The sequence below is a fragment of the Eptatretus burgeri genome, chromosome 16 (genome assembly GCF_056783735.1).
Source record: "Eptatretus burgeri isolate ZD-2024b chromosome 16, Ebu_testis_v1, whole genome shotgun sequence".
Classification (NCBI taxonomy): domain Eukaryota; kingdom Metazoa; phylum Chordata; class Myxini; order Myxiniformes; family Myxinidae; genus Eptatretus; species Eptatretus burgeri.
Window position 1 is genome coordinate 45,344,868 of NC_140976.1, and position 23,445 is coordinate 45,368,312.

Here is a 23,445-nt window from a genome sequence, read left to right on the forward strand (position 1 = left end):
AGGAATATTCCTCTGTTTCACTCACTCAATGCACTACGAATCAAGCTAGACACTGCAAGACTTGACAAAGGTGGTGGGATAGAGGAAACCTTGAGACAAAACAAGGCACGATATCATGAGAGTTGCAGGCTTCTATTTAAAAACACAAAGTTACACAGAGCTGAAAAAAGATCAATCCCTGCAGGTGCGGGTGATGAAGGCAGTAGAAGTAAGATCCCACGAAAGGTCCAAGAAGCTAAAACACAAGAATGCTTTCTTTGCGAAACCCAAGGGGGTGAGCTTAGAGAAGCAATGACAATGAAATTGAATAAGAGAATAAATAAATGTGCAAAAACACTCAGTGATAGAAAACTCCTTGCCAAACTGAGTGTAGGAGATGTTGTAGCACAAGAACTGAAATATCACCCTGCCTGCTTGGTGGCACTGTATAATGGAGAATGAGACTACCTGAAGGCACAGGAGCAAGAGAAAGCACATGAGCACTGGAAGGAAGCAAATCCAATTGCTTTCTCTGAACTGGTCACCTACATTAGTGAGATGAAAACTGCCAGTGATAGTACAGATCCACCCATTTTCAGGCTTGCTGATATGACCATGCTTTACAAGCAGAGGCTGGAGCAGCTTGGTGTTGAATCGCCTGATGTTCATCCTACTCGACTTAAGGACCAGCTGCTTTTTCACATACCCAAGCTGCAAGCTCATCGCCAGGGACGAGATGTTCTGCTGGCTTTTGAGAATAATGTAGGCTCAATCCTCACACAAGCATCCAAGTACGGTGAAGTGATCCATCTAGCGAAAGCTGCTGGGATAATAAGACGAGACATGCTCCATCAAAAGTCGCATTTCAGCAGCACGTTTCACGACACAGACCTAGAACAGGCTGTACCACCATCACTTCTGCAATATGTATACATGGTCAAACATGGCGCAGACATCAAGTCCCAACTCCAGCATGGAGCATCGAAATCTGACCTTTCTATATCACAGCTCCTGCAGTACAACTGCTTTGCCAAGTACAAGGAAGGAACGGATGTCCACAAGCATTCCAAGGACCGTGAGACACCTTTTGCAGTCTACGTTGGCCTGTATGTGTTTGCCAAGACGAGGAAGAGACAAGTCATTGACATGCTCCATGAGAATGGGCTCAGCATATCATACGACAGAGTCCTCGAAGTCTCAGCCCAGTTAGGAGAAGTCCATTATCATTAAGGCTAATGACACGGACGTACTAGTCATAGCAATATCTGTACTGCCATCCTTACAGGAACTAGGTCTTGAGAACATGTGGATTGCCTTTGGCCAAGGAGCCAAGGCACAATGGATTCCAGTCCATGAGGTAGTTTCTGTAATAGGGCCTGAGAAAGCAAGAGGGATCCCATACTTCCATGCGTTCACTGGATGTGATGTCATGTCTGCCTTCCGCGGTAAAGGGAAGAAAACTGCATGGCAGACTTGGAACGTCTTTGATGATGTTTCTGAAACATTCACCAATGTCAGCCACCATCCAACATTGATTCGTGATCTTGACCTGCAGAGGCTGGAGAGATTCGTTGTTCTCATGTATGACAGATCAAGCGCAGCCACTGGTGTGGACGGAGCAAGACTAGATCTCTTTGCCCGCAAGCAGAGGCCGTACAACTCAATTCCACCAACACAAGCAGCCCTCAGAGAACATGCAAAGCGTGCGGCCTATCAGGCTGGGATCATCTGGGGCCAGGCAACCATCTCTAGTCCAGACACAAGCAGTCCCGCTGAATGGGGATGGACACAGAAAGGAGAGACGTGGCAGATATGTTGGACAACACTACCCCCAATTGCAGCCAGCTGTCAGGAACTGACCAAGTGTTCCTGTAAGAAAGGTTGCAACTGGAGATGCAAGTGCTTTCAGTCAGGGCTCCCCTGCACAGCACTCTGCAGCTGAATATGTGGACAGTAGCAGCTGGAAGAACATTCGCATGGTATGCATAACTTTGAACATTTACTAGCCAGGGCCTGGTTGCAGAAAGGCCTTAGCTTCATATGACAATCATTCAAGTGGTGCAAAATCAGAAAAAGTGTGTCAGGGGGCTTTAAAAACAGGAAAATCCACTCCAGCAGGCTTGAAAACATAGGGATCCACACCCAGATCATGCAAATCGGACAACTACAAATACGTCTAAGCAAAAAGTCAACTTCGGGAGGCTAACTTGGCGGCCATCTTGAAAATGGCCGCCATGTTGGATTTTAAATTTGCCAATCAGGCAGATTTGATGAGAATCCCCTAGAGAACAAATGTGCCAAATTTGATGCTTGTATCATCATTTGCACGATTCCTCTCAAAAATTGCTGTTATCTGCCCCACTAAATAAAGTTCTAACTTGTTGAATTCATCACCAACAGATGATTTGATATAATAACAGAAACCACAAGGAGTATGTTTTTGATATTTATTTGTGTATGATTTATTTGGATTTGGAGAAACAGTATGTATCTTTTCAAGGATACTTTCAAAATCAGCACATGTCACAAACGGATGTTTTATAGATTTGTTTTAAATCTTTTGTTTGAACCTGCTTTTGGTAAATTGATTACGGTTGATTTATGATTACTACAATATTTCGAATGTTGATTTAATCGTCCTTTTGTGTGAAAGGAGTTGAGACATCTCTTACAAGGACATGTTCTACATTTTCTCTTTTATCGTTGTGATTTGGTTAATCTTGATAAATTTTTGATGAAAGCATAATGTGAGTTTTCCTTTGAAGTAAAGTAGAGAAGGTCAATGTGTGTTTCATCATTTTTGTAATTGTTTAACATTTTTAATATCTGAACTTTGTTTGTATCCATTAATCCATATATATTAACAGATAGATTATTCATTTTCTCAAATTTAGGAATATCTCTCAATGACATTGGAAACTTTAAATCTTTAACATTTAATGTATTCTCTTATTTCTGACAATGTTCAACCCTTTCAGGTTTCCATTGTGGAGGATGTAAGTGAGCAAGAACAGACCACAGAAAACATTTATTGTCTTTGTTTTAAATATTAACAACCGCTTTCTTAAGTTTTATCTCTTTTGATAATCAATATAAGAAGAAGATCTGATTTTAAAATGTGTATATCTAAAAATATTGTTTTTGTAATAGCAAATCCACTGCCTACTACAGTGTTATCAACATCTTGTTCTTGTCTCTGGAGTTCATTGTAAACATCACATCTTACAAAATCTTGAAATGATGAGATAAAGTGAGGGTTTGTCCTCATATAGGGAGTAGTTTCATCGCCTTCTCTTACCATATTCAATTTTACTCCCATATAAAACATACAAGTTTTCATTTAACTTCATGTGTTTTTAATTATAGTTTCAATACTTTGTTTAACCATATCAACAGCTTCCATGATTGAAAATGGTCCAGGGTCTTGAAAGCAAAACAATCTTATTTCTATATGTCCTTTAAATACCCCATCAGTGTTTTCAATGGGGAATTTAGTGGCACCTTCCCTTTCTTCATTGTTCTTGTGTTTGCGTGATTGAAGATGTTTATTATAATTTTTTTTAAGAATATCATTATCACATCTATCACAATGTTTTGTTTCTTGGTCAAGTGGAGATATTTGTCTGAAAATATTGAATGTGTGTTTGTTGATTTGAAGGTGTTTTTCATAACATTTATATTCACGATTACAAACATCACAGTACGTTGTATTCACCATATTTATACAACAAAACTTTGCTTAAAATAAAATTTTCTTGATTAAAATTCCGTTTAATTTATAGGTGAATCTGTGCTTAAAACCATTTTATTCTCCAACTTTTTTCACTTTATAAATACATTGTATCAAGACACAAAAGACAAGTTTCAATCAATCTCTTCATTTGTAAAAGATACTGAGAAATATGCCAAGGATGTAAAATTGAATAAAGATAAATATAACAACTATGGTGAATAATACGAGTTCTTCAATTTCCTTCAGTGGAAGATACTGAGACAGAGCGGCAGAGACAAGGAGACAGAGCGGCAGAGACAAGGAGACAGAGCGGCAGAGACAAGGAGACAGAGCGGCAGAGACAAGGAGACAGAGCGGCAGAGACAAGGAGACAGAGCGGCAGAGACAAGGAGACAGAGCGGCAGAGACAAGGAGACAGAGCGGCAGAGACAAGGAGACAGAGCGGCAGAGACAAGGAGACAGAGCGGCAGAGACAAGGAGACAGAGCGGCAGAGACAAGGAGACAGAGCGGCAGAGACAAGGAGACAGAGCGGCAGAGACAAGGAGACAGAGCGGCAGAGACAAGGAGACAGAGCGGCAGAGACAAGGAGACAGAGCGGCAGAGACAAGGAGACAGAGCGGCAGAGACAAGGAGACAGAGCGGCAGAGACAAGGAGACAGAGCGGCAGAGACAAGGAGACAGAGCGGCAGAGACAAGGAGACAGAGCGGCAGAGACAAGGAGACAGAGCGGCAGAGACAAGGAGACAGAGCGGCAGAGACAAGGAGACAGAGCGGCAGAGACAAGGAGACAGAGCGGCAGAGATAAGGAGACAGAGCGGCAGAGACAAGGACACAGATTCAGAGAGGCAGGGCAAGAGCGGCAGGGCCAGAGCAACAGAGACAGAGACCCAGAGCCAGACCGGCATGGAGAGAGAGAGAGAGCAAGATCGGCAGAGCAAGACCGAAAGAGAGGCAGAAAGGTGGAGAGAGCCGGAGCGGCAAAGCCAGAGCCAAAGAAGCAGAGCCAGAGGCAGAAAACCAGAGTGGCAGAGAAAGAGAAAGAGCCAGAGTGGTGCAGAGAAAGAGCCAGAGCCATAGAAATGCAGAGAAAGAGCCAGAGAAAGAACCAGAACCAGAGCAGCACAGACAAAGTGCCAGAGCAGTGTAGAGAAAGAGCCAGAACGGTGTAGAGAGAGAGCCAGAGCAGCACAGAGAAAGTAGCTGACCCAGAGCAGCGCAGAGAAAGAGCCAGAGCCAGAGAGCCAGAGCGGCAGAAAGCCAGAGTGGCAGAGAAAGAGCAAGAGCCAGAGTTGCATAGAGAAAGAGCCAGAGTCAGAGAGGGGGCAGAGAAAGAGCCAGAACCAGAGCAGCAGAGAAAGAGCCAGAGCGGAACAGCTCACAGAAAGAGCCAGAGCGGCACAGAGAAAGAGCCACAACCGGAGCAGCACAGAGAAAGAGCCAGAGCCAGAGTGATGCAGAGACAAAGCCAGAGCGGTGCAGACACAGAGCCAGAACCAGAGCAGCACAGAGAAAGAGCCAGAACCAGAGCAACGCAGAGAAAGAGCCAGAGCCAGAGCGATGCAGAGACAAAGCCAGAGTGGCGCAGACACAGAGCCATAGCTAGAGCGGAGCAGACACAGAGTCATAATCAGAAGGGCACAGACAGTCACAGCCAGTGTGGTGCAGACACAGAGCCATAGCCAGAGTGGTGCAGAGACAGAGACAGAGACAGAGCGGCAGAGAGAGAGAGAGCCAGAGTGGCAGAGAGAGCCACAGCGGCAGAGAGAGAGCTAAAGCAGCAGACAGACAAGAGGTACAGGGTTCTCTTTGGAAAAATTAGAAGATTTTAATGCTTCGGAATGAACTAATGGGACATCCAAAAAGTGTGACAGCAACATGGAAGCTTTGGCATATCTTATGATTTGTCAGATTTCTGCTCAGTGATTCTGAGGAGCTTCCAACAGATATGATAATAGGATGAGATGTAATGTTAGAGAAAGACATTTATGTCAGTAGACAGTGAAGTACAATTCACTGGATGCAAAAGGTGACTATACTTATAAAATGCAGGACTGTCAAAGATCTGGGAATGCCAAGCATACATTTTTACGAGGGTGCAAGGCAGGGGCGTCACCATAATCTTTCTAACTGTGCGTCCCACATTGCCTGTCAAGCAGCAATAACCATAAATTATTATTAAAAAGAGCTTGGGAGAAAAGGTCTATTTGTCGACTTTAGACTCTGCACGATGGTTACAAGAGAGGCCTGGGTCTTCTGAGCCCTCTGGGTCCCTCTGCCCTCCTCCCCCTTTGATGTGCCACTGGTTCAATGGCAAGCTCCCCTGGAAAATTTTGAATATCACATACATAATTCTGGTATTTCCTGTACTCTGTGAGCAAAAGTCCTGCTTCAATGTCTTTGAGATTTTCATTTTTGACGTTTGAAGTATCACAAGACTTTACAATTTAAAATTATCACGTTTTGGGAGTGGGATCATGCTGATGTTAAGCGTCGGGGCTGTTTTCTGATGTACAGTTCAATTGAGTAGATGAATGAATTTTCAAGGATTGACGACAGAAATGCGTTCGTCTGCAATAGGATTTCAATGGGTGCAACTCACCAATGCCCCCAAACCCCGCCATAAAATTAAAAGGAGGTGGAGTACATCCAATGCACCAATTGTATTAATACAATAACAGAAACGTCATAAAGATGTAAACAAAGAAACAATTAATCTATTTGAATTACTACCTTACATTTCAAATTTGTTCACAGAATGCACAATGTTAAACAGATTATTCAAGGCAACATTTGTACAACCCCATTATTACGAGTAATATTCTTTTTTTTGTCATGTAAGGAGAAGCACTTCAAAATTCAGTCATTGTTTGCAGGCATGAACATTGTCCTCATTTGGTGAAATGAAAATGCCATACAGGGAAATGCAATGAAGCTATTTGTAATAAAGTGTGTGTGTGTGTGTGTGTGTGTGTGTGTGTGTGTGTGTGTGTGTGTGTGTGTGTGTGTGTGTGTGTGTGTGTGTGTGTGTGTGTGTGTGTGTGTGTGTGTGTGTGTGTGTGTGTGTGTGTGTGTGTGTGTGTGTGTGTGCAATTTACCGGTGATTTTGACATCCCTGTCAGTGCACAAATGACCAAATTACTAGAAAATAACTACAATTGGAGGCTGACCAGGGTTCAATGACAATCCTGAAAAGAACCCTGGGAACAAAGATAGGAGAACAATAAACCTTGGTTCATGCAACGTGATCCTTTACCGAAATGGAGGTGGATACGTTTGAGTGCTGGGACGATTCCGTTCCACCTTCTGGAACTCGCAAATGGAGATTACAACCAACGAGTTCAGAAATGGCTTCAATAACACGTGTTATTACTATCAATTCCAAGTGAAGCTTGTACACATCTTGTCAATGGAATTAGATGATCCAAGAAGCAATGTGTGATGTTGCAACATTATTTGACCAGGACCACTTCCAGTTGATCAAGTGACACTGGCAGGAATTGGCAATCACAAACACATCTCCCGAGGATGTTGCAAACATGTGCTGTAATTGGATTTAAGTTTGGAGATCGTGCAAGCCAGTCCATGTGAGTGAAGTTGCGGTCCTGGGTTGTAGTGTTGACATATGTATGGTGCAGATGGGCATTGCCATCCATAAAGATGAAGTTAGGCACCTTGCTGTGGGTCAGACGGAAGACTACAGGTGTAATGATGACCTCATATCTGTATCTGACAACCGTCCGAGAACAACTCTTAATGATGAACTCAGAACAACGCAAGATTAGTTATTTTGCAAATTTGAATACCAGCTCGTACCATCATCAGCCTACCCCTGAATAACTAGACCATGTTGTCAAATGGTGCAATTAGCAAATTTCTTCTTCCCTCTTCTCCATATTCTAGCATGTCCATCGTTGAAGTCTAGGCAGAATCTAGACTCGATGGTGAAAATAACATGGCACCAATGGTTGACTCTCCAGCTGTGATGTTGCTTCACCCAGGTATGTGTTGATGTAAATAACACTGCGTTAGAGGGATGTGAAACCGGTATTCTACACCTCACTCCATTGGAATGTGGTCTGTTCGAAGTTGGCTGGGTCAAAGATTGCTGGTTGTTTGCAGATCATGCTCTTGAAAATCAGTTTCTTCAAGCAAATGTGACAACATAATGATAATGACGAGGGGTTATAAGTCTTGGGTGACCTGAACATGGTCCCTTTGTGAACTGAACCTTGTCAGTGCCCAATAAATGACAATGGGATGACCAAGATACTGCACTGGGAAGCACCAGCATGAGTTGGAATAATCCCCAAATGACCAACCCAAATTGTACTAACCACTCGTTTAGTGTTAAATTACGCCTCGAGCCATTTATAAACAGACATGGACTATACGGGTGGCCAATTTAGAGAGGGTAATGACATTGGTCTGTGCACACACGTATTCAGATTCTGTTGGAGAGGTTATTTCCATGCAAATTTCCAGAATTGTTTCATTTCACAGTTTAAAACTTGTTGCTCCATTTTTATTGTGTGGAGTACACAGATTACAGAAAATATTACACAAAAGCCCCACCTATCTATAATCATAAACGTCAGTGTGTGTGTGTGTGTGTGTGTGTGTGTGTGTGTGTGTGTGTGTGTGTGTGTGTGTGTGTGTGTGTGTGTGTGTGTGTGTGTGTGATGCGCGCGCGCATGGCAGTCAATCAGTGTGTGTGTGCATCTCCTCCATAACTGCAAAACCATGAAACCGAGCAGCCCCAAACTTTGCATGCACACTAAGGGGACTCCAAAGGAGTGCAATAATGAAAATTGTGTGTTTGGGTAAATTTAAACACCCCTATTGAAGATAATTAACAGCTTACCTCCATGACAGGCTTATCCTGGGTCAGCCCAACTTGCAGGGGTCTTAGTCACCATTTTTATTCAGTCTATTCAAACATGCCTTACTCTGGAAGCATTATCTACTCTCATGGACTAATTAAACTATACGAGTAGAGAAGCACCCGCTCCCTACGGGAGCCATCAAGGGGATCATGTTATTATATTGTTGTGGCTTTCCGCCCGCCCGGCGTGCAGGCGACCGCCTTTAACTCAATTGTGGCCGCGCGCGCCCACCGAATGAGCAATCTAGTCGTAGCTTTCGGATCAACGCCGAAACCCAGCTATGGGTGTTGTTAACCACACCATAAACCAGCCAACTCTTCTGTCCACGCGCTACAGGGTCGATCACCGAATTGTCGATGTACCTAATTAATCGCGTAGACAGAAATGCCGGGGATTTATACCTCAACGGAGCCTGCACGAAAACGAGCCGCTTAAGCAGCTCGTTCCGTTTGCGATTGCCGAGCGGTTATACATCACCAAGCCCCATCGGACCAGATGTACGTTTTATCGGCTTATAATCAGCCAGCAAATTATTCCAAACGGAATTATGGCAGTCAATGGAGGAAGGGACGCAACGAGCAGGTGACATTCAAAAATGGGGAACATTTATTTACACATGTAAGCAATGCAATGAATGGGGGAAGGGGACAAGACACGAGTAAAAACCTACAGCCGATATCTATTTATTATGTACATGCACTTAATCAGTTCCACTTGGTAGACAAGGTGCCACAGACTTCCATGCAAAAACCCCAGAAAGTAAGAAAGAACTGGGCTCGTAAGCCTTTAATGTTCCTCGGAGCTGGGATGACCGAAGGAGCTCCGAGAGGCCGGGCAAGTTACCTTTGTCGCCCTTGAGGCGACTCGATGGGTCTTTTGGTTGGCGCCCTCTATATGTCTCGTCAACGTGGCAGCTGTTGTAACGGCAGCTTGGTTGGTCCAGGGCCTAGCAGCGCGGCCTGATTGATTGGGCCTGACCGACGATGCTTCAGAGGAGCGAACGAGCCTTGCTCTTTTAGAGTTGATGCTCTTTAAGCATGGGCATGATTTGTAGTGTTGACTACAACACAGTCATATTTTGAAGCAAATTACTTCAGTAGTAATTTGCCAATTCCAGCCAATTCCAGAATATAGAGGAATTCATCCCGCTCATTCCTCAGGGTCGCTCGACCGACTCGGGGCCCGATCGCTCGGACCGTTACGTAGCTTGCTGGCGACTTCTCTCCGGCTGGCGACTTCTCCCGACTCCAACTCAACTGCCTCCACCGACCAACAACGACAAACAACCTCTCGGCGTTGAAACGCGCCTTTTTCCCCAAGAGGAGGTGTCGCTCTGGGCTTCATCGCCCAAAATCAGCGCCCTCCCTCCTTTCACCTTTGAACCTTCACCCCCGGCTGGCTCCACCCCGTTTGCCGTTCTGATCCGATTCTGCATTCAAACGCGGCCGTGTTTGAAATCACTTTGCCGCTGTCGAGGATGCCATCGTGTTTGTTTGTGGAGATATTGTTTGTTGGGGGTGTTGTTGTTGGTGAAAAGATGGCGGCGCCGTGGAGATGCTGGTGAGGAGATGTTAGCGGTTGTGGAGACGGTGGTGAGGAGATGTTGGCGGTTGTGGAGAAGGTGGTGAGGAGATGTTGGCGGTTGTGGAGAAGGTGGTGAGGAGATGTTGGCGGTGGTGGAGAAGGTGGTGAGGAGATGTTGGCGTTTGTGGAGAAGGTGGTGAGGAGATGATGGCGGTGGTGGAGAAGGTGGTGAGGAGATGTTGGCGGTTGTGGAGAAGGTGGTGAAGAGATGTTGGCGGTTGTGGAGAAGATGGTGAGGAGATGATGGCGGTGGTGGAGAAGGTGGTGAGGAGATGTTGGCGGTTGTGGAGAAGATGGTGAGGAGATGTTGGCGGTTGTGGAGAAGGTGGTGAGGAGATGTTGGCGGTTGTGGAGAAGATGGTGAGGAGATGTTGGCGTTTGTGGAGAAGGTGGTGAGGAGATGTTGGCGGTTGTGGAGAAGGTGGTGAGGTGATGTTGGCGGTTGTGGAGAAGGTGGTGAGGAGAAGGTGGTGAGGAGATGTTGGTGGTTGTGGAGAAGGTGGTGAGATGTTGGCGGTTGTGGAGAAGGTGGTGAGGAGATGTTGGCGGTTGTGGAGAGGTGGTGAGGAGATGTTGGCGGTTGTGGAAAAGGTGGTGAGGAGATGATTGTTTAAAATAAAGAGAGAAAAGAATAACACTACCTCAAAGGTTCACAGCCCGGCACACGAATAATTCCCATTATACATCGGTGGGGAAATCTAACCTGGACACAGACTTATCGACATAACTGATCTTCGGGGAACCTGAATGGTGATCTGTGAATTTCCACAACCGTAACAATATGAATACCTATTTTACTCCAAGAGGTCCCAGGATTACACACCCAAAAATGGTTGCGATCGGTTCAGCTGTTTTTGCGGTACCTGGGAACAGACAGACGGACAGACAGTGAATTATAGTAAGATAAACGAAATATTATTTCAGATTTGAGAATCGGATATGGTGGACTAAATAAGTGTTGAATCTGGAGTCAAATCTGTAAATTTTAAGAAATTACCGATTCGCCAAGTGTTGGATTGTTGGCCCAATAAGAGGGAACGTGAGCTGTGTTTTTTTTTTTTTGTTTGTTTTTTTTTTTGTATACCTTGGTCGAGGCTCGTACGAGAGCTAACACACAACTCACAGCAAGGAGGCATGAGACAAGAGGGGCGGGAGTGGAAGGGACAAAACAGTGGGGAACAGACACATTAGGTGAACTGTGGAAGGGAGAGGGATGGGGATGGGACGGGGAACATGGCGAAGAGAAGATGTACATTTCAGGGACTTTCAGGAAGGAAAGTAGGAGAAATGAAGGAAGTGGGCTTGGGTGGATTATCGGGGGTAGAAAAGATCGAGGATTTGGATGGGGGAAGATAAGAGGTGGTGGTGAACAGCAGTTTTGAAAGCCTGGAGGGAAGAATGGGAAAGAATAGAGTGAGGAAGTTTATTCCAAAGGCGGGAAAAAAGAGGAATGAAAGAGTGAAGATGAGCAGTGATTCGTGATTTTGGTAGTTTTACCAGAAGGGGTTGTTGGCGGAGCTTGAGTGCCCTGTGAAAATGTGGTGGGGACAAATCGCAGAGAGAGCAGGGGGCAAGGCTGGAGAGGAGTCGGTAGAAGACAGAAAGACCACCGACCAACCTGCGGTGATTGAGTGAGAGGCCCAAAGACTCAGCTTCATTGCGGGAGATGCCGATGATCTTAAATGCCCTGGTTTCGACAGCGTTAAGCCGAGAAAGGTGGGAGGCAGGAGCACCAGCCCAGAGGGGAGAGCAGTACTCCATCAGGCTACGGACAAAAGCTTTGTAAGTGGTCAGGAGCTCAAGAGGGCCGAGGAAGGACTTAGCAAGACGGAGGATTCCCAGTCGGCGACTGGCTTTTGAGGCGAGGTTGGAAATGTGACTTTCCCAGGAAAGGTCATGGCAGATAGTGAGACCTAGAAGCTTGAAAGAAAAGACTTCTTCCAGAGGATTGTTGAGAAAGTGGATGGGGGGGGGGTTTGTAAACGGTCCTTTCGAAGAGACATAGTGAGAGTGTGAGATTTGTCTGGATTGAGAGACATGTTCCACGTGTTGGACCAGTTTGTGATTTTATCCAGATCTGCAGTGAGTGAAGAAGCTGCTGCTTGCCGGTCTGAGGGATGACAGATGGTACGGCAGAGGGTGGAGTCATCGGCAAAGAGAAATAGAGGATTTTCCAGAGAGTCCGAGAGATCATTGATGAAAACCAGAAAAAGAACAGGGCCCAGAACGCTACCTTGAGGAACTCCAGCCTGCACAGGAAGAGGGGATGAAAGAACTCCATTTAGGGCCACACGTTGACTGCGACAGGAGAGGAAGTCTGCGAGCCATGAGTGGAGATGGCCTTGAATACCATGGGAAGAGAGTTTGGTGAGTAGGGCAGGGTGCCAGACTGTGTCAAAAGCACGTGATATGTCCAGGGATACGGCTCGGATTTCCTGTCTGGCATTGAGGACCTCCATCCATTGATGGGAGAGCAGAAGCAGCATATCCAGGGTAGAGTGACCTGGTCTGAAACCAAATTGATGATTGGAAATCAAGCCATTGGAGAAGAGGAAGGATTTCATATCTGAGGCGATGATGGATTCCATCACCTTGCTGATGATTGGGAGAAGGCTGATTGGTCTGTCGTTATAGGGATCTGTTTTTGCACCTTTTTTATGCAGGGCGGTGATGTTAGCAGATTTCCAAGCAGATGGCAGATGACCTTGGGCAAATGAGAGGGTGAATAGAACAGAGAGAGGGTGAGCAAGAGCAGAAGAGCAGGCTTTGAGGACACGTGGGCTGATGCCGTCTGGACCGGTTGCAGAATCTGACTCGAGGTTTGAAAGCAAGCTCTCCACCTTGTCAGGAGAAAAGGATACAGAGTCCAGGGACAGTTGGGTGCGACTGGGTAAAGTGGGTAGAGATAGTGATGGGTTTAGGACACAAGATTTAGCTGCAAACACCGAGTTTAGACATTCAGCTTTATCACGTGTGGAATCAGCAGTGCGGCCATTTGAGGTAAGGGAGGGGATGGAGGGGGAACATACACCAGAAACAGATTTGATTAAACGCCACCAGGATTTTGAGGAGGGAGAGAGGTTTGAGAGTTCAGACTTGAGATGAGAAAGATGTTGTTTTCTGGCTCTCCTGAGGGTAGATACACACTTGTTCCGAGCTTTGTGGAAAGAACTGAGATTGCCCTCAGTTGGGTTTGCTTTCCATGAGGCAAAGGCAAGTTGTTTCAGGACAACTGCCTCGCCACAAGCTTCAGTAAACCAAGGACGGGAGGAAGGGTAAGACAACTGAACACGAGAGGGGATAAATCTGTGCATGAGGGAGAGCAAGTTTCTTTGAAAGAATTCCCAGGATGAGTTGATGTTTGAGAAAGTAGTGATAGGAGACCAGTCTGTAAGTTTGATGGCTAAGTGTTTCAGTGTTTGGACCATTTGCATGCATCAGTTGGAAAGACAAGTGTATCCTGAGAAGATTGAGGTATATGCTATCTTTGTATCATCCCAGGTTTTTAAGTAAACACATGGCTGACACTGCACTCATGAAGAATATGATATCGGTCATACTAACCACCATACAAAGACGTCCAGAGACTCTTTTAAATTTTTTTTTAAGCAAATGAACACTTTTTAAACAGTCATAGCTTGTGCTAAGCTCTATTTCACAGTTTATAATTTGAAATGTAGCTCTGGTTCAGAGATTCTCGAGCTTATTGCATTTTAGTTGTAATTAATTAAAGGCATGAATACCGCCTGGAGTGTTGTGAGGGGGAGAGTGTTTGGGAAGAGGTAAGCAAAAAGTGTGGGGGGGGGGGAAGGCAGGACCATAGAATATGGCTTTATTTTAATTACAACGAAAACATCCCTATATTTACGAACAGCTATATTTCATAAAGTGCCTTTTTTACAGCCTCGGAGAGTTCTAATTTCATGATAGAGGGTACACAGGGTGACAGGCACAGTACGGGTCTCATCGCTAAAGGTAAGCCCATGTTATAATCTCGTAAAAGTGGGACGTGCTGTTTGAACCTGTCTAAACATACTGTTTGAATGCACCCAATTTCGTTCAATCCTACATTCATTCCGGCAGATGGGACATCCAGTTTTACATCCGTCCAAAAGGACAGCAAATGCCCCCCCACCCTCCCCCCCGCTCCCCACAACCCCATAACCCAGATACCCACCCATTCTCAATTTTTTCTCGAGCAATTGCAGGTACCTCTGCTAATGCATGCATATACACACACACACACACACACACACAGACACACACACACACACACACACACACACACACACACACGCACACACACACACACACACACACACACACACACACACACACACACACACACACACACACGTAGGCGACATGGGTGGTCGCTATATAATTGCATACTAGTCATACAGTTTTTGACGGATCGGGCTGAAAATGTTTGACAAAGAGGTTGATAAAAGTGCGCATAAAAGCGCAGAAGCCGATTTTTGATTTTCGAAAAAAACTATATTTTTCGGATTTTTTCAGAATTTTCCAAAGTCCCGTTGCTAAGCAACGGTGGCGTCCATAGCAACGGTGCTCAAAAGCATACAACTAGATCCTGGTATGAACCTACCAGTCAAGTTTCATCAAAATCGGTTTGACTCCTCTGGCCTCCAGAGCTGTCCATTATATACAAACAAACAGACAAGCCAGTAGGCGACATGGGTGGTCGCTACATAATTGCATACTAGTCATACAGTTTTTGATGGATCGGGCTGAAATTTTTTGACAAAGAGGTTGATTATAGTGCGCATAAAAGCCTGGAAGCTGATTTTTGATTTTCGAAAAAAAAATATTTTTAGGATTTTTCAAAAATTTCAAAGTCCCGTTGCTAGGCAACGGTGGTGTCCATAGCAACGGTGCTCAAAAGCATACAACTAGATCCTGGTATGAACCCAATGAACCTACCTGCCAAGTTTCATCAAAGTCGGTTGACTCCTCTGGCCTCCAGACCATCCATTACATACAAACAAACATACAAACATACATACATACATACATAGACGGAAAAAGTGAAAATAAGGGTATTCCAGCTACCACCCAATAAGGGTACTCTAGCGACCACCCAACAGACATACAGACAGACGGAAAACCTGAGAATAACGGTAGTCTAGCGACCACCCAATATATATATACAGTAGACTACTCGTAAGTCGTCACCATCGGGACCGAGAAAGAAGTGACGACTTAGACGTGTGACAACTTACGCGTATGCGAACATTCATGACTGTGGGGTGAAGGATGAAGTCGCACGTGGCCTGGACACGTACATGTGAGAGGGCGCAACAATCTCTAAGCCGGCTATTGTACCAAAAGGGAAACACAATCCTCGGTGCATAGGTGGGGGTTCATTGGTGAGTTGGAAAGTGATCAAGCAAAGATGGAATTCATGAATCAGTTTATCGAAAGTGAAGATAATGAACAACTGTAAGACAACTCGTATACCATCGACAAATGTGGAATGAATTGCTGTTGGAATTCATTCATTGGCATGAATGTAGAATGAGTTTTCATATGGTATGAAAACTCAGATACCATCGACAAATTACATGACACACAGTCATCGTGGTGATGACTACCACTCAATGACGATGTGTAAGTGAGTGGGGTGATGTACAAAACAAGCCAATATAAAACCATGATCGGACTTTAACACGAAGCTTGATCGATCCTTTACTCCTTCGCCAGACTGCATTGCGCAGCCCGCCTACTTCTTCAGATGCATGTGGGACGGCGCGCTGACTGAGCTGAATGCAGCACAGTTACAAATAGCCTATCACTGGCGGTGTAAACCAATGAGCGTGCATCACGATTCCATGAAAGCTGGCTTCTCACGAGGCAGCAGATCCGTGTGACGAGTTAGGCGTGGTAATTTACTTGAGTTTCCATTATGCGGGAACGGACAACATCTGACGACTTAGACGAAGTGACGACTTAGAGATGACGACTTACAGACTTTATTCAAAGAGATTTAACATTAGATAAATTCGGGACTTTTTGACGCTGCCGACTAAGGCGAAGTGACGAGTTACACGCTGCCGACTTACGCGTAGTCTACTGTATATATGTATATATATATATATATATATATATATATATATATATATATATATATATATATATATATATATATATATATATATATATTTTTTTTTTTTTTTTTTTTTTTATAGATTTCCGTCGGTTCGGCGTGCGGACGACCGTTTCAGCCAAATCGTGGTCGCGCGCCCACCGAAGGCCGCAATCCAGTCGTGGCTTTCCGGACCAACCCCGGAATCCAGCCATGGATGCCTTAACGCATCATAAACTAGTCAATTATTCTGTCCACGCGCTACAGGGTCAATCGCCGAAATATCGATATACCTAACTATTCGCATGGACAGAAATACCTAGAGTTTATACCTCGACGGGACTTGTACGAAAACGAGCCGCTTAAGCGTGCTCGTTCCGTGTGCAAAGCTGAGCGGTTTTAATTCGCCAAATCCCATCGGACCAGATTATCACGTTTGTCGGCCTTAATAGCCAGTTAACATCCCGAGCGCACCGTGGCGGTCAATGGCAGAAAGTGACGCAACGAGCAGGTTGACATTCAAACAATGGGGCATTTATTTTCAGTGGGCATGCAGTAAATGAATGGGGGAATGGGGACGAGACACGAGCAAAGCCTACAGCCGGGTTATTCTCTAATGTACAAGCACGTACTTAATCATAATTCCACTTACCGGAAGACAAGGTGCCACAGACTTTCATACAAAAACCCAAGGGAAAGAAAACGGGCTTGCGAGCCTTTATTCCCAAACTCGTGAGCCTGGTTGACCGAGAGCTCCGAGAGACCGAGCTGGTTACCTTGCCGCCCCTTGGTGGCGACTCGGTGGTCTTCGTCTCCCTGGCCCGTTGCCAACGTGGCAGCGGCTTGAATGGCGACTTGGTTGGGCGGGCTGGTGGCGCGCCCGACTCTCCGTGCTCCGCGTCGAACCGCTGGCTTGGTTGGTCGGGCTGGTGGCGCGCCCGACTTTCCATGCTCCGCTCTCCGTGTCGAACCGCTGGCTTGGTTGGTCGGGGTGGTGGCTTGACCGACTCTCCGTACTCCTCCGACCAACTCTTCGAACTCCTCTGACCAACAACGCTCTCGGCGCCAAAATGCACCTTTTTATAGCCCGGAGGGGTGAAGCCGCTATAGGCTTCGCCACCCGAAGTCGGCGCTTCCCCCTTTCATCCTTGAACTTTCACCCCCGGCTGGCTCCGCCCCTTTCAGCTCTGATTGGCTGGCTTTTTTCACGGCAAAGCCCGTTTTGATCTTTTTATGCTAATCAGCCGTGAAACAGCTGACTGCACATGGAGGGTGGAATGTGGTTCTTCCTGTCGCGCCGTGCCACGAGTTCGTATCGACGGCATTTTGCCGCTGGGGAGGATGTTATGGTGTTTGTCGAGGAGTCGATGTGTTGTGGAGATGACGTGGTTGTAGAGTTGTTGGCGTTGTGCTGGAGGTGGCATGGTTGTAGAGTTGTTGGCGTTGTGGTGGAGGTGGCATGGTTGTAGAGTTGTTGTTGAGGAGATGTTGTTTGTTTAAAATAAAAGATAGAAAAGAATAACACTACCTCAAACATTCACAGCCCAGCACATGAATAAAATCCCTTTACACATTGGTGGGGGAACCTAACCTGAAACACACACTTATCAAAATAACTGATCTCTGTGGAACCTGAATGGTGTTCTGTGAATTTCCACCACCATAACACTATATATATATATATATATATATATATATATATATATATATATATATATATATATATATATATATATATATATATATATATATATATACCCTTATTCACAGACCGGTGTGTGTGTGTGTGTGTGTGTGTGTGTGTGTGTGTGTGTGTGTGTGTGTGTGTGTGTGTGTGTGTGTGTGTGTGTGTGTGTGTGTGTGTGTGTGTGTGTGTGTGTGTGTGTGTGTGTGTTTGTGTGTTTCTCCTACAGTTCTGGGCCAATTACATCCAGACTTGCTACATCGGATCAGCATGACCCAAATTAGTGCACAGTGTTTTTCTTTGCTGGTGGTCTTGGAAGGAGGGGGAGAGGACACAAATTCTCTATGTAATTGTGTATTATGTAGCACTGCTCAAGGTGGGAGAGGACATTACAAGTCCCCACCCTTTACAGTACAATCCAGTATTCCTGTGCCCACATTTTCCAGTGCAGTGAGGTGTTGTGAATTATGCAGTGAGAGGTATTTTGAATTACACATTTGAATAAGAATAATAACACAAACTCCCTGGCCGCTCCTTAAGGGAGCGGGTTCTTCGAGTGTATATGAAAGCATAATGGTGTCACACGGTACTATGTAATGTATTGCATGGTGCTGCAACTGATGCAGGTCTCTTTTGTAGATGGTACAAACTCACTGAAGCTTGTCTTGTGGATTTGGTTTGCGTCGGCCACTCTGCATTTGCGCTGGATCAAGCAATGTGTATTCCCAGATGGTGTTAGCACCTCCACTCACTAACGTCTGCACCATCTGGACAGACACACACACATGCACACACACACGTAGATGAGTCCAGCACCAAGCACGAAGATAAAGAGTAGGTGATGGCATAAAATGTGCCAGTTTTTTCTCCAAAAATAAATCAAATAAAACAGTGAAATAACCCTTTTACAAAGTATTATGATATGCAGTCGATGAGGGATTGCAGCATTAACTAGAAAGGCACTCGGCAGAGCGCATACCTCCTCCACGTAATGCCTGATCCACGAGAACATATCGGGCCCAATACATTTTTGAAATAGCATGCTGTACAGTACTACATCGTTTTTGGCCCTATCTCTTAATGGTGAAGAATCACTTTAAAAATTAAATAATTCTCATATCCAGACTCGGATTAGGATCTTCACCAAAATCGAATCAATTCGTCCTTGCCACACACCCAACCGGTCCACCAAGTTTTCCCCGAATCTGTTGAAAACTTCTGGAGATGTACTGCTCACAAACAGACAATCAGACAAACAGGGTTGAAAACATAACCGCCCTCCACTTTCAGTGGCGGGGGAAACTTGTGTTGAACGATGAAGATGGGAGAATTGGAAGAAACGTTGTATAGAGAGGAATGGGTTGGTGTCACACAAAGCAAAACTTGGTTTAATGAACTTCTTCTTTTGTATGCAGCACAAGTCTGCGAGGTGGCATCATTGGCTGAAGGCATGGCTGTGTCACTGATGCATTGCGCTCTAGGTTCGGGCAATAATTTGGAATTTGTTCAAGGTGCCGGCGATAGCTCGCCTACTCTTCGCGAAGGACGGTTTAATGAACAAAGTAGATGGAAGACAGCTTGAGAAAGAAATGGCAAAAAGATTTGAGGGAGGAACAGCTATTCGATGAAGAGAAAATATTGTTTCAATGGAAAGGGAGGACATTGTATGGTTATCACATGTTAAGGACACATTTTGGACAAAGATGTGAGATCGGAGAGAAAAAGAAAGAAGTAATAGCATGTTGTTTTAAAGCACCAGGGCTGGTGAAAAAGCTCAATACCAAACTGCCGAAATCATGTCAAGAGAGACCAATTAGGCAAGGCGGAGTTGCAATCATGGGTGTCTTTAAATGTGCCAAGACAAGATTGGGTTCAAGTGAAAGAAGTGAGCAAAGGAGAGTGAAAGATTCATAGAAGTAGCTTAAAGGATAGCATTCCAAGTCAGGTTTTTTGGCAGACAACAGAGGATGATGTACTTAAGATCAGCTTCTCAGACATCATCTCAACCACAGACCCAAATGGCATACACAGTATATGTTTGTCCATTGTCTACTCATGTCCTTGTAATACATGTTAAAGTCCAATGAGGTCTACCAATGTCTCTGTCCTTCAAGTTATTTACACATGAGCTTCAACATGAGCTTTATATCACAATAAAATAATAATTAAAACATATAAACGGGAGTCAAATACAATCATAGAGCTTGTACAAGGATACACGAGGGGCTGTATCAGACAAGACAAACCCCACTTGCACTTGAAGTACTGCATTTCAAATCAAATAGACGCAAATAATTCACGAAGCATTGTCACATACAAATATGCATTTCTTACAAGCGTAATTATTGAGCTTGTAAGTCTTCAATCAACCACTTAATGTTGCCTTTTGCATCTGTAACCACACCATCCTCATCATGAAGTTTTCCCACCTTAAAGAGTGCTGGTGGCCAACTGCTGTGTTGTAAGTGTTTCACTTGAGAGAGATGGCGTCCAAGGCTGCGATGCACACTGCAGCACTCATCGCACACCAGCACACCCCGATTTATGGAAGCCCAGCTGGGGTCTGCGCACACTCAACACAAGTATATGGTTTGAGAACAAATGCAACAATAGATATGGTTTTCCAGACCTTGGCATATCACTGGCCTGGGTGCTCCTTCACAAACATTCTATAACAATTTCGAACATTTATTATTTTTGGTGTGTGTGGTGTGTATGATACACACACACAAACACACACCAAGAGTAATGGACAAGCCTCGCAACAGAAGACAGGAGTCAAAGACAGAAATTCTGACTATGATGCAAGAAGGCATTTGATAACAAAATTTACAAACAAGACATTCGTTGTGAGATCAGCACCACCAAAGGAAGTCAGGTATGACAAGAGAAAGAAGAAACGATCACAGGAATAAGTAAACATGAGGATTTGTTGAGGTGCAAGTGAGCAAATGTCTAAAAGGATCAAGGAAAGGAAAAGAAAAACAAGAGTAATGGTGAAGCAAAACAAAACCAGACATGATATGGAAGAGGAAGCAAAGCAAGAAGATGACAAAATTAAAATATAGTGTTGCGGTTGAGGAAATTCGCAAACCACCATTCAGGTCCCGTAGATGAGATATCTCTGTAAGTACATGTGTAGTTAGCCCCAAACCCGTTGTTTAGAGGGAATAAATGTGATTCATTCAGGCTGCGACGCTTTGAGATAGTTGTTTTTCTGTTCTATCTTTATTTTGAACCAACCACGTCTCAACCGCCATCACACAACAACCACCAACCGCAACGCCGCTTCACAACAACAACAACAACAACGCCAACAGCCACGACCTTTACTTTCACAACTCGCTCCCGCAAACATCGCATCACCGCCATTCCAAACGTCGCCATGGCCATAAACCACCACAATAAACCCTCCACCACCTTCACCTCTCCTTCTGCGGCCATTCCCGCACCACTTATGAATGCCGAGCGTCAGGCTGTCCTGGCCTCGTACGGGACGCGCGTCGAACCGCGAGTGCAAAGTGCGGCCTTTCTGAGGAGAATTCGGAACAGGAATGATACACGCCCACTTCTGATCCGTCCAATCAGCAAGCGTGGGGCGGTTTGGCCCCGCCTCCAGGCGCGTCGGAGTAGAATCGGGATATGCAAATTCTCGGATCAGGGGAGACTCAGGCCCCTTTTCCTCCGTCCAATAGGCGAGCGTGGCTCCACCCCCGAGCTCGTTCTGATCCAGAAATTTGCATATGGGTTCTCCTGCCGGCCTATAAAGCGCTGAGCGCGGGGCGAATCTGAGGCAGTCAGTTTCGGAAGAGTCAGTTTTGGAGAGCAGAGTGTGGCCGCGGCAGAGTGTGGCAGCGGAGTCAGTTTTGAGAAGAGTCAGCCTGGAGAGGTCGGAGAGCCGAGTGGAGCTCGCAGTCTGTTGGGGTTCGGAGTCTGTCGGGGAGCTGCAGAGAGAGGAAGCCTGGAGCGCGATCGAGTCGGTTTGAGCGCAGAGTCGGCCTTGGAGGAGCGGGGAGTGAGTCGGGAGGCGAGGGCGTGCAGGTGGTTTGCTGCAGTCGGCTGAGGAGAATGGCGGAAGAGACCAAATAGCTCGGGTCCGAGGCAAGCAAGACGGCGGTCGGCGACGAGCTCGCAGTGGAATCGCTCGTCGCGGGACCCAAGCAAGCCAGCTATCCTCTTTCCCCAGAGCATCAACAATTCCCCCCTTTTTTCCCCCGCGCTGAGATAGTGCGAAAAGGGGGGCCCCGTTCCCACCCCACTCCAAGCAGTGCCAACGAAACCCGCGAAGGAGCGCGGAGTCGGGGCACCGCTGCGCCGCCACATTTGCGGCTCATCACAAAGACACGGGTAGGATCCACTCGGTCTCACAGCCCACAGACCCCGTCTGCCCCCTTGTCTTTGAGGGTGGCCCTTTTCTTTTGCTTTTGAGTAAATGTGTTGTTGGCACCGTCTGTAAAGTAAAACTGTGTAAGTGTTGCCGTGTGCTCGCGTAGTCGGTAGTAGATCTGCATTGTTGTGTTTCTTTTGTAGCATTTGCTGTAGGTGGATAATTGTTGTCATTGTATATGTGTGCTTTCCGTGTGCCGCGGAATAAATGTGCATTATGTTGAACTGTTTTCCCGTTTCGCTTCGTCTTTTCTTCAATTGAATCTCCATCTTGCTTCACGTAAAGGGTTGGTAGTGGGCTTAATACGCCCGATAATTAATCGGAACCGTCGAGGCCGACGATAACACCGCTCGGTTATCCCGATAGTACGGAACGGGTCGCTTAAGTGGCCCGTGTCCGGAGTCGACCTGCGGCGAGGTGCGATCGCCCGGTCTACCCTCCGCGTGGGTACTTAGGTTGGTCAAATTTGGCGAACAACCCTATCCCACGCGGGGGGCCGATTGGCACGATCGTGGTGAGGCCGAAAGGCCCACCCGTGACTAGCTCCCGGCGTTAGTCCGAGAGGGTCACGACAGAATTGTCCGTCCGTTGGGCGACGTGCCGCGATTCGAGTTACGTGGCCGTTCGCACGCCGGCGGGCGCGAATTCGCAACAATACCATCAGAGATGGGGAATTTTTGTCAGGTCAGGTTCGATCTGTGACCTGCTACAGGTACCATGTAAACCTGTACTAACCTGTTCCATGGTCGGGTTGTCGGCGACTAAACCGTCTCCCCCACCAGGTTTTCTGGTGAGGAGGGTGTTTGGATATGGACACCCAGCAGGATTAAAAACAAAACCTGTCAAAGGGCGGAGGAGCTCCTTGTGAGCCAACGGCCATCCATATCTAGTGCCCAACTGTGTCTGCGGACGTCCTCCTGCAGTTGGGTTACTTCTTATTAGGAGGTTGGTGGCAGGATTTGCACTCCAGCCACCGTAAAACGCTTCATTCCGCAAAACGCAAAAACGCAAAAAATCTGAAAACCCACTCCGTGGGAGTACCTCCTGTGCAGCTTCCCTTCGCAGGGCAGCTCACCGGATGATGGGATTGG

General features: G+C 45.9%; 1 protein-coding gene across 1 annotated transcript in view; it reads right to left on the minus strand.

Moving 5' to 3' along the window:
* The window catches only part of LOC147011008 (ARF GTPase-activating protein GIT1-like), a 139,192-nt gene that overhangs the window by 48,049 nt on the left and 67,698 nt on the right, over positions 1 to 23,445 (minus strand). Inside the window, exons 3-4 of the mRNA XM_085859084.1 lie at positions 20,397 to 20,530; positions 18,622 to 18,734 (exon numbers count right to left, since the gene is read on the minus strand). Of these exons, the coding sequence (XP_085715210.1) occupies positions 18,622 to 18,734; positions 20,397 to 20,530 (247 nt within the window). The remainder of the gene's footprint in view (positions 1 to 18,621; positions 18,735 to 20,396; positions 20,531 to 23,445) is intronic.